The sequence below is a fragment of the Condylostylus longicornis genome, unplaced genomic scaffold (assembly GCF_029603195.1).
Source record: "Condylostylus longicornis isolate FDR11 unplaced genomic scaffold, ASM2960319v2 ptg000415l, whole genome shotgun sequence".
Lineage (NCBI taxonomy): Eukaryota > Metazoa > Arthropoda > Insecta > Diptera > Dolichopodidae > Condylostylus > Condylostylus longicornis.
Window position 1 is genome coordinate 15,385 of NW_026578374.1, and position 11,664 is coordinate 27,048.

The window sequence follows — 11,664 nt, forward strand, 5'->3', positions numbered from 1 at the left end:
TTCATTCCGTAAAACAGTTGGAGGCCAAGCAAAACTGAAAGACTTCGAGACGCAGCAGCTGATTAAAAAAAGAAATTAAAAAATTATCCAGGAAAATCAAAGAAGCTCACCAAATGCGGTCGGAGGGACAAACACCAGAAGAGGAAGAAAAAGAGAAAAAATCTTTGCCGAAAAGCGCGCAACCGGATCAGTGACGCAGAGGCAATTCCAGAGTGGTGTCGTTCCACTGAATGGTAAACGCGATGAACTCAGTGAAGCCATCAAAGGAACTCACGTCGGGAATCGCATCAAAGAAGAAGCAGAAAATTCTTTAAACGTTGGGAATGATGTCGCCGAAAACGGAAGAACAAAGAAAGAAATATAATAAATCAATAGCTCCAAAGCCAACACCGAGGACCGACAGGCCTGACAATAGAACAGCAATAAAGAACACGCCAAATCTCTCACTTGAGAAATGCGAAATTCTCCGTTCCTATTTTCTGCACTGTTCTGCATTCGGTCTTTTATAATGAGAACGAGGCCTGCAAGAGTGCCCGAAAGCAAGATAAGAGGAATGCATCTCCATGGTGTTGCTCCTAGAAGCAATAGAATAAAGACAGAGACGATCCATCGAGCTTCTATAGCGAATGGTAACCGCAAAAGAGGATCAGAGAGTGCAATAGAATTAATAACCTGGCAAAAATACGACAATTGATTGATGTTACCAATTGATATAATAACTTACTGGATTTCTGTAGAAAACAAGAAAGAACAGAGAGAGTAGGAGGGGCTCAGGTCCATAGAACGTATTCGGAATGGGAAGCTCAAAAATTGGGTGAAGGCGGCTGAAATGGATCGCACTGGAACTACAGAAGACGTTAGAAATAATTACAAGAAAACAATTCGCTATAAATTCAAGAACTAAAGTTGCTGGAGAAATAGCTGAGGGTAAGCGTCTTCCTCCAATGAAAGCTCCATCAAGAAGTGAGAAAACGAGATAAAAGCAAAAAGGAAGGAATGCAATCCAATAAAACAAAGTCGTGAACGTTGAGGAAGAGCTGACATAAAAAGGATGGAAGATGAAGCGTGCTATGTAGTCCAGAGAGGGGAAAGTTCCAAGTAAGGGTCCTTGTTGGATGTCTGATAGTCTCATTCCAAAATGCAGAGGGGAGATTTGTTTCCATTTAAGCAAGCGTGGAAGCCACGAAAATCCAATGAAGCTGATTGGAAAGAAGCCAGCGAAAAGAGTGGCTGTAAGAGAACCCGCTGATGTCATTGATGTGAATTGAATGGCCCTGAATGTTGCAACCAGACTTTTAAAGAAGGAAATGAAGCTTAAAGGACTGATTGCAGAAATTGGATAATGGACAAGCGTTGAGGGGCCACCAGCTAATTGCATTAATGCCACACAAAGAGCTGCTGCAATGAAGACCACGCTTGGCGGGAACAGCTCGAATTCCGTGGTCGTCTCCATCTTGTTCAAACCGTCTTTATGGCGCTTTATCTGATGGTCCTACGAAAGCCATTAAACAAACTCAGCATCTTTTTTATGAAATATACTATACGGTGGGACCTCAGCGTACCTTTTCGTCATCAATGAACTCAGGAACGCTTCTGCTCCTCATGACTTTCTTCAGGTATCCGTTAATTTTTTGACGAAGGGGTAAATGTGTGCTTTCTTCTTTTGCAAAATTCTCCTTTTTTCGTGAGCTAACTGCATTGCTCAAGCTCACTACAACTCTTGTGTACAATTTTGTTATTGAAGAGAACACAAATGGATCAGCAAGTCCTTTAAACCACGAAACGCTCACCTCTCATCATTTTCTAAGAGCGAACTTTTATTTCCCGAAAAATGGATAACTTATCGCACCGTACGGAAACCACAGAAATCCGTAGCCCCCCCCCTTCCGTCTCCCCAACTGCTCCCTCTATTGGCGAAAATCAACCCGTTACGTCAACGGATCTCCTTGCAGCAGATGAATGGAAGTCAAACTCTCCTGACGTCAAAACTTCTCCCGATGAAGCCCATTATGTGAAACATCCATACGCATCACTTGAGGACCTCGTCAAGCGCAATGGGGGTACTTCCCTTCTGACGCGAATTCTAGTTGCGAATAACGGCAACGCAGCAGTGAAAGTGAGTCCCTTGCTGTAATTTCCATGTGTAGACCTCCCCCTCCTCTCATTGCTTCTAGGCGATCCGCTCCTTGAGGCAATGGTCGTATTCAATGGTAGGAACGGATAGGGCATTAGAATTCGTTGTGATGGCCACAACAGACGATATTGAAGCGAATCAAGAATACATCAGTGAAGGTGACTTCCTGGTTGAAGTTCCATGCGGTCCTACAAACAACAATTTCTCGAATCTGTATTTAATCATTCAAGTCAGTCAAGAAAGTGAAAGTTTTTGATGATTGATCTCTCACTAGATTGCGGAAGAGTATGATTGCGATGCTGTATGGCCTGGTTGGGGTCACGCATCCGAAAATTTCAAGTTTCCAATAGCATTAGCATCGTCACCACGTCGACCTGTGTGGATTGGACCACCCTACTCGTCCATGTTGGCATTAGGGGACAAAATTGGGTCAACGATTATTGCGCAATCCGTTGATGTCCCATGTGTCCCATGGAGCGGCATGCATGTTACATGTACAGAGGAGGATCTTTCTGGTAGGATTTGAATTATGACTTTGTACTAAAATTCCTTCTATGCTCGAAGTCTGGTGTTGATGATATGTGGGACATCGGTGTATCCACTGATAACCATCTTTCCTTCTCCCCAGCTGGTTTGTTGCCTCGGGAGTGTCTCGACCGCGCTTGTGTCAAATCTGCCGAAGAGGCTCTCAGTGTATGCGACCGTCTCGGATACCCTGTTATGATCAAAGCGTCAGCTGGAGGTGGCGGGAAAGGAATACGAAAAGTGAAGACGGCGGATGAGGTCGTTAGCGCCTACCACCAGGTCATCAACGAGGTCAAAGGGTCTCTTGTATTCATCATGAGACTCGTTCAGCGTTGCAGGTGCGGTGGAATTTGTTGCGCTTCTGATGACTGTCCATCAATTCAGACATCTGGAAGTTCAAGTAATTAGCGATTGCTACGGACATACAATTGCACTTGGTAGTCGTGATTGCTCAATTCAACGTCGGTGTCAGAAAATTATAGAAGAGGGGCCAGTTGTAACAGCCCCAAAAGAAGTGATTCAGCGAATGGAGGATGCTGCAGTCCGGTTGTGTTCAGCAGTAAAATATTGTAATGTTGCAACATGTGAATTTATGTATGATTTAGACACTGTAAGTTGTGTGTCTCTCAACAATATTCACCAATTTGTGAAATCTTTAATTAGTGATTCAAATAATGGAATTCTCACACTTATTCGTCTTTCTAATAATTATTCTTTTCAGAAACAAATCTATTTTCTAGAAGTGAATGCACGACTTCAAGTTGAACACGTTGTCACTGAAGTTGTATCTGATTTAAATTTGCCTGCAGCACAATTGCAAATTGCCATGGGAATTCCTTTGGAGAAAATTCCTGATATTAAAGTGAGTCGACACGCATTATTTGGAGAATGAACTTCATTTTTATAGAGATTCCTGGACCTCAAATCGTGCGAAAAATTGCCGGAAAAGCATTGTATTGCTGCGCGAATCACTGCCGAACATGCTGAAGATAATTTTAGACCAACATGCGGAGATGTGTTTGAGTTACACTTGCGGACATCGATGGACGTCTGGGGATATTTTTCAATCGGTGCGACCGGGAAAGTGCACGCATATGCGGATTCCCAAATTGGTCACATTTTTGCGTCTGGACGGGATCGCGAATCCGCTCGCAGGCATTTGATCGTCGCGTTGAAAGGCTTGACTGTGCGGGGAGAAATAAGAACGAACGTTGAGGCCTTATTGACAATATTGGAGTTGCCTGACTTTGTGTAAGTCAACAGCGAAGTGGGTTCAAATCCCGCACTTGGGCTATGATCTGGTTGGAAGTGCTCACCATAATGTGTTCAATGCTCGTTTTATTGTCTTCCAGGAACAACAACACACACACAACTTGGGTCGAGACTTCTGTGTCTTTGGGATCACGAAATTCCCAATGTGTGGAGTCCATTTCACGAATGCCCAGAGAGTCTCCTCAGCAGTGTTTGCTATTGCAGGCGGTCCTTCTTGCCGCTGCCTATGAGGCTTTCATCACGTTCAAGCGGAGTGAAGCTGAATTTTTAGAAAAGGTACGCGGGAGGATCGATCAAGGGATATTGAGAGACATTGTCTTGTCCCTAGATTGGTCAAGGACAGCTTCCACCGGCAATAAAAGTCCAAACGTCGTCCGAGCTGGTTTATAAGACATCACGTTTCGATGTCCAATGCTTTCATACTGCTCCCTATATGGTAATCACAATCAATTGATCATTTGTTTGATTCTAAATCGTTGCTTCAGATCGCGGTTCAATTGAACAATTCAACAGCGGAAGTCCTTCTCCGACCCATCACGTCTTCATCGACTCCTTTTACGACTTGCGCAGATCCCAATGAGTCAAACAATGCAGCTGCATGTTTCTTGGTCTCTCGGGGATTTGATGGTCGAAGTCGTCGAGTATTTTATAAAATTGATAATTCTGGAATCCGTGTGACGTTTGATGGATCGACATTTACTTTTGTTAAAGAATCTGATCCTTCCCAAGTGAGCCCAACGTGGACGTCTAGATCCACAGAATCGCTACTAATTTTATATTTCAAAATGGTTTCTGTAGTTAATACATGAAGATTTTCTTACAAGTTACAGAGAGAGTAGTACTGATGCAGTTGGAAGAATCAACTGTTATAAGACGTCTGGTGTTCAATACTTTTTGTGATGGGAATCTATTAATATAGGATCTTCCGTTTATCACATATACTTGATGTATTCGTGATGGCTTCAGGTGCGTGCTCCCGTTAGTGGAAAATTATCGCGTTGGATTGTCACAAGCGGGACGCCAGTGCAGCGAGGACAACCTTACGCAGAGATTGAAATCATGAAAATGTACATGCAATTGCAAGTACCAGAAGCGGGGATCCTCTCGCATGCATTGGTATGTCCCCCTTCGCTGTGAAGGGATCTTCTGTTGACATGTTTGATTCAGGCTGAAGGCGCTGTATTCAAAGCAGGAGATTTGCTTGGAACCCTCGAATTCCCTGATGGCCTTGTTTTTGAAAAGGCAAAAGCGTTTGAGGGAAAGTTTCCTGTTCGTGATAAAAAACAAGACAACTACTGCGATGAACAACAAGACATCTCTAGTACAAGAACCCGCGGTCCAGCTATATTGAGGTAACTCTCCTTTGATATGCTCCACATCTATCAAGATGCGTCAGCCCGGCCAACACATTTGTCGCCAGTTGATGATTCCCAGATTTCCTTTTATGATTTTTGTAGGAATTTCCGATTTTCTAAAGAGCGCTTGATTGGCGTTCTGAATGGTTATCATTGTCACGCTGAAGAATCACAAAAGGCACTCGATGTTCTTCTGCGCGTCTCGTTCAATCCCTCGCTACCTCAGCTTGAAATTGCCGAAGCTTTGTCAGTCATGGGTGAGGAGTTGAACTTTAGTTCTTGATGGTAACGATTTGTATTTCAGAGCCAGTTCTTCCCCAGATGTTGGCGCAACAGCTTTACGCATGTCTCACCCACCAACCAACCTTCACCAACATGCCTTCGGATAAACATTCAATCTCAGAGCCGAGTACCTCTTTGAACATGCTTCCTACAACGAGTATATCGAACGACAATTCAATCAAATCACCACAACGCGCTGGAGATCAGGAGCCTGTTGAAATTCTCATGAATGCGGAGAGATTGCGATCCATCACGAATACAGCAACACAGGAATTGCCATCGCGTCAGTTGTTAGACATCATCGAGGAGTATCTCGTTGGTCAAGCTGCGACAGGTACGACGCTCTGAGAACTCCACGGCGTCATCTGAGAGATTGATTTCTGACCACAGGCGAGGCGTTCGGCATTACACGATCTCAACTTGAACCTTTAACAGATTTACTGATCAAGTCAGCTCAATTCAAAAACGACATTTTATTTCCACTTATTATTTTTTATTTCTCAGATACGAGAATGGATTGCTTGTCTCTGCGATTGATCTGTTTTTGTCGTTATTAAATCAATTTGTCGATGTGGAGGAAATATTTCATCAACAAGATAGTGAATCTGTCCCAAAAGTGCTTCTGAATAAAAGAACTGAAGTCGATGCTTCAGAATTGGCAGTTCTCGCTCGAAGTCATCAAGCACTTTCTGATAAAAATCAATTAATAATTAGAATTCTCGGTTGTATTCGACAAACTTCAGGTACTTATCACCACGATACAATTAATCTCATCAAATGATCAAATTGTCCGTCTTTAGGGTTTATGGAGTATCTTCCTCTTTTCTCGGAGGTTCTTCAACGGCTCTCAAATCTGTCGAAGCCAGAGTACGCCGCAGTCTCATTGCGCGCACGTCAACTTCTTCTCACACGAAAGCAGCGACCATTTGCTGAACGAACTCTTTCCCTCGTTGATAGTCTGCTCGATTATCTCGAGCGTCGCCAGCCTCTCATCAGCCATTCTCTCTGGGCAGCACATTCCCCAACGACAACAGGTACGAAGGCCTACCACGTTCCAACCCCGCTGACTCCTATGGGGAGCGTTCCTCTCTTCGGCTGTTCTGGAGGAGGTGGTTTTGCGCATTCCGGTTTTGGAATATCTAGCGCTCTTTCTTCCGGACTTCCGACGAGTTCGTTGCTTCAGCATTTCGTTAGTGATGTCGATGAAGTTGTTGACGATTCCCTTGTCGCTCTTATGGGACATCCGCTCGGACAGTTGCGGAAACTCTCCCTAGAGATCTTCGTGCGGCGACATTACGATCGTTTCGGACTTCATGATCTTCGAATCGTTTGTGATGGAGAATCCTGGATCAATACATTGGAAGCAGTTCCTTCAGCGTCGAGTGATAATGATCGAGTATCGACTTGGAGATCTCAGAAGGGGATGACGCCTTCGCGATGGGCTGGAATGCACATGAATTTGCTGCAGGAGCCACCGTTGGGATTCACTGAGAATGTTTGGGGAACTTCTTTGGGACCATCAGTTTTCGGACAATTGAGTGGACAGCCATGGCACGCTGGCGGCACACCCACGTGGAGATCAATCAATCTAATGGGACAATCAACGACACCAAAATCCCAACATCTTACATTAGGGCGACCAAAGTTTCTAGATGAAGGGATAGGATCCTCTGCGACGTCGAGCGAACGACTACCTCACTTCCCAACTGGACGCGGTTCAAGCGAGAATTTCCAATTCCCGTGTCGTTCACTTCAACCAAGTGGCGAATTCGATCAATCGAGATGCGACGAATCGAAAACGCGTCAACGTGTGAATAAACTTTTGGCTGTTTGGATTCACGCTTCAGTCATGAATAGTGAATTTCTACTGGAGACGTGTGACATGTGAGGATCCTCCATCGTATCCCGAATATCTTCATCGATGATTTTTTTTCAGGATTACATCGACACGCTCGACAAATCGATTACCAAGTGTAGCAGACGCGTCGACTGGGATTCCGACAGATCAACAACAATGTCCCATTTATTCGAACAGTCCTGGAGGTCCTTCCGCATGTCTCGCCACATCGAATAACAACTCCATGGTGTCGCTTTTGACAAATCCATCCTCCAATAGCACTGGAGCTCTCAATGCATCTATAACGAGTGCATCTCGATGTCTCAATCCTTCAGCGTCATTGGGACTCGACTCTGACTCACGCTTGCATCATATGTTGAATGCATTTGCTGGAATTGGAGGAGGATCAAGCGAGCAGGCGGTGGGAAAGTCTCAAATGACTGTCGCCATGGCATTCCCCACCTTTGATCAGTTTCGGGTAGGTTGTCCTCGTTGTCAGTGCGTACTTGTTCGCGTTGTCGGTGCGTACTTGTTCGCGTTGTCGGTGCGTACTTGTTCGCGTTGTCGGTGCGTACTTGTTCGCGTTGTCGGTGCGTACTTGTTCGCGTTGTCAGTGCGTACTTGTCCGCATTATTCCTTGTGTTTCTTTCTCAGTCTACATTTTCATCGTGTCTGGAGGAATACTCTATTTTACAAGAATCTATGTCTCCAGCACCATCTGGCGCTGACGCTAAATTTTTGATGCTATTCATCCCTGATGTGTCCCAAATTTCCGAATTCAGTCAAAGAAATTCGGCAACAGGAGAAGCCGAATTGAACGCGTCAACCTCAAGCTTTTCCAAAATGACAAGATCCCCTCTAAACGTAAGTTCTTCACGTTAACGTGTTCGATCTCTCTCGGTAGTGCAACTCTCAAATTGAAGGAGAACTTCAACGGCAATCCTCTTTATTAAACTCTTTGGGATTTCATTTGGTCGGAGTCGCTTTCCTTCACGGACGCCAAATCGGGGATCTGGATCGAATCACAGAAACCGTCGCGATCGCTCCTCAGGAAACCGAACATGGCTCCGATATGACAACGCGCCATAGACGCTCCCTGGATTCTGCCGACCCAGAGTGTCCGTCGTCGTGTCCACCGCGTCGGTCGACATTTCCGCTTTTCGACGACTTCTCGTTACGTTCCCGTCGCACAAGCGTAAGCGTGGCATTCGACATCTCTGATCGGTTCCTGATTCTTCAGTCGGCTCAACCTGAACTCCTGAATTTTGATCCGCTTCTTCCAATCGCTGAATTTGGAGAACCGATATCTCTTTCACGCGCAACCTGTCCCTCCATTCAAAAACATCCTCTGCACTCAATCGATGCTCGAAATGAGGATCCCATCCAAACCCAGTCGACCCTCCCAAGCTCCCCAATCCCCCTTCAAGTCCCAATCTGCAACAGACTCTCGAGCATCTTCCCCGCCTCATCAACTCCTTCAAGAAGAGTTCCACCAGAGGGCGCCTTCTCAGACTCAGAGCTTGTCGGCAGCTCTCTTCCTCGTTACTCGTATTTCCGCAACTTCACGGAACTCGCTCCTTTGAATGGGGCAACGGAGCCCACGAACAGATGTCCTGCTGACTCTGCGGATCTCGCCCATCAGTCAACCGACATTGATCTCCCCGAGGTATGAATCGAAGTTGAAGCATCAATTGATGACAACTACTCGATGAATTATGAACTCTATGTATGATTGTTTCTCTATCTCTGTTGCGTCTGCAATAGAAATTTATTTGCTATGATTTATTATTTTGTCCATTGCGCTCCATTGATCATAAAATGTTTTTCAGAAGTTTCCGAATTACGTAGAAGAACCTCTTTTGAGAAATGTCATTTGCTCCGAATTCAGCCAATTAGAGTTAAAGCGCTTGTGCCATTTCCATGTACGACGCGAGCCCACAACCGTTCCCAACATCCACATGTACGAAGCGACCCCGAAGGTGGATGGTGATTCTCAAGAGCTTCGCCACTCCAGCAAAGCACCTCCTTTGGCGGGATCTCCCCGATTTTTCGTTCGCGTCTTGATTCATTATCGCATGAATAACGAAGAACAAGACACCGCTGAGCTCGAGCGTCACGTCGTTGCAGCTCTGAACGCATTAGAGATTGCGTTAAAATCGAGTGCGTCGTCCGGAAACGCAGGGAGTCGGCCTTCGCCGTCGCATCACTTATTGCTCTCTGTCATTCTTCAATCAACGACTGCTGGAGGGAATCAGTCGTCCATCCGTGGAAGTGGTGCTGTCAGTCAACGTTTATCGCCAGCAGCTGCCGAAGCATCTATTACCACTATCGCTAAACGATATCAACAACGTTTAATGAAGAATCGAGTGAGCGCCGTAGAAGTTCGATTTGCTCAAAGATCGCTGCAAGGTAAGCTGCTCGATTAATTGGTCGATCAGTCAGAAATTGGATCAACGAATCACAAATTGAGTTGACTCGTCATTTCGATGATTCCTCAATGTTTTCAGCTTCCGACACTTTTGTCCCAATACGACTGGTCATCACTAATCCAACTGGTCAAAGCCTTCGAATCCAAAAATTCGTTGAAATTACGGACCCAACTACCGGAGATTTGGTTTACTCTGCCCTCGATGCTTCGGACAGTCTGGCTATTAGTGTACGGCAACCTCTCCAACCAGTTCATTCATGCAGACCAGAAATTAATCGTCAATCAGCATCTCACAAAGATCTCACGTACGACGGGTTTCCGGTCTTGACTCCTCATCCTCTAGCCGGTCCTTTGGACGAGAAGCGTGTCTTAGCTGCGAGTTTGTCCACAATCTATATCTACGACTTTTTGGTATGGCGGTCTCCTTCCCTCTCGCACATCTGATTCCTTGTGCAGGACTTATTTGAGGAGGCGATCAAGAAACAATGGAGATCATGTCCCAAATATTTCGTTCCTTCTCTTCGTGGAGACCAAACATCCTCATCGGATGGAATTGGGACTAAACCTTCTGAGGCTGTTCATCCAACGACATTCTTGCCTGATCGAGTCTTGGAGTCGGTTGAACTGAAGCTTGATCATCGCGGTGCGTCACAGAATTCTAATTTTCTTGTTTTTATCGGCGTATGGAGATATCCATTCTATTCATGCGTTCAGGCGAAGTGGAGGATGTTTTCCGGGACCCTGGATTGAATGAATGCGGAATGGTTGCCTGGCGGGTTGTGATGCGCACTCCAGAATTTCCAAGAGGGCGAAGGATCATCCTGATCGGCAATGACGTCACGTACCATATGGGAACATTTGGAGTTCAGGAAGACTTACTATTTCAACGTGTGTCCGAAGTTGCGAGAAAGCACGTACGTGGGAAAACGAGGATTGTGTTCCGGCCGTGATCTTCCGACCATGAGTTCCTGATTCCGTCTTTAGGGGATTCCGCGCGTTTATATTGCCGTCAATTCGGGTGCTCGGATGGGTTTAGCAACTGAAGTTCAGAAGGTCTTTAAAGTTGAATGGGTGAATGCGGATCAACCATCGCTGGGATTCAAATATTTGTATTTAACGGAAGAAGATTATAAAAAATTGCGCGCCAGTGAATCAGTTGCTTCTGAGCCAGTCGATCATCCCATTCATGGAAAGTAAGGGATTGGGACAATAATTCAGTTAAATGGACATTAATAGTTTAGTTGGATGGAATGTCCGACTTCAAAATGGATGAAGCGTGATCAATCATGTTCAAAATGTCTTCAGAATTTATCGCATCACAACAGTAATTGGAAGTCAAATTGGATTGGGTGTTGAGAATCTATGTGGCAGTGGAGCCATTGCGGGAGAAACATCCCGTGCTTACCAATCGAACATGACCGTCACATTCGTCACAGGGAGGACTGTAGGGATTGGAGCTTATATTACAAGATTGGGACAAAGAGTGATACAGAAGTCGAGTGGAGCTCCAATTCTATTAACTGGCTATCAAGTATGCGTTTTGAAACGATAATGATTTTCATGTTTGGTTTTGGTGAAGTTTTTATTCAGCGCCTGATTCTTGGTTATTCTTCAGGCTTTGAATCGCTTGATCGGTCGAGACGTTTATTGTTCAAATGACGCAATTGGAGGAGTAGATATCATGGCAAAGAATGGAGTATCTCATCTTGTAGTGGATGATGATATGGAAGGATGTGAAGAAGTTATAAGATGGCTTTCTTATGTTCCAGAACATCGCGAAGGTCCTCTACCAATTATGGTGGATCCTAGCGACCCAATTACGCGCGCCGTA

General features: G+C 45.1%; 1 protein-coding gene across 1 annotated transcript; it reads left to right on the forward strand.

The window, feature by feature from the left end:
* Positions 1-1,831: 1,831 nt before the first annotated feature.
* Positions 1,832-11,654, forward strand: LOC129617131 (uncharacterized; the record flags this gene model as incomplete). Its single annotated transcript, XM_055532518.1, is given in 26 exon segments — positions 1,832-2,116; positions 2,175-2,363; positions 2,409-2,649; positions 2,763-2,997; positions 3,044-3,269; positions 3,381-3,521; positions 3,567-3,910; positions 4,012-4,078; positions 4,109-4,207; positions 4,260-4,367; positions 4,417-4,659; positions 4,898-5,047; positions 5,099-5,283; positions 5,389-5,543; positions 5,591-5,902; positions 5,959-6,016; positions 6,073-7,452; positions 7,505-7,883; positions 8,060-8,269; positions 9,235-9,814; positions 9,913-10,244; positions 10,290-10,476; positions 10,548-10,747; positions 10,818-11,026; positions 11,139-11,364; positions 11,449-11,654. Coding segments are annotated over 26 exon segments (6,947 nt in total), but the record flags the coding sequence as incomplete, so codon positions are not given.
* Positions 11,655-11,664: the final 10 nt, after the last annotated feature.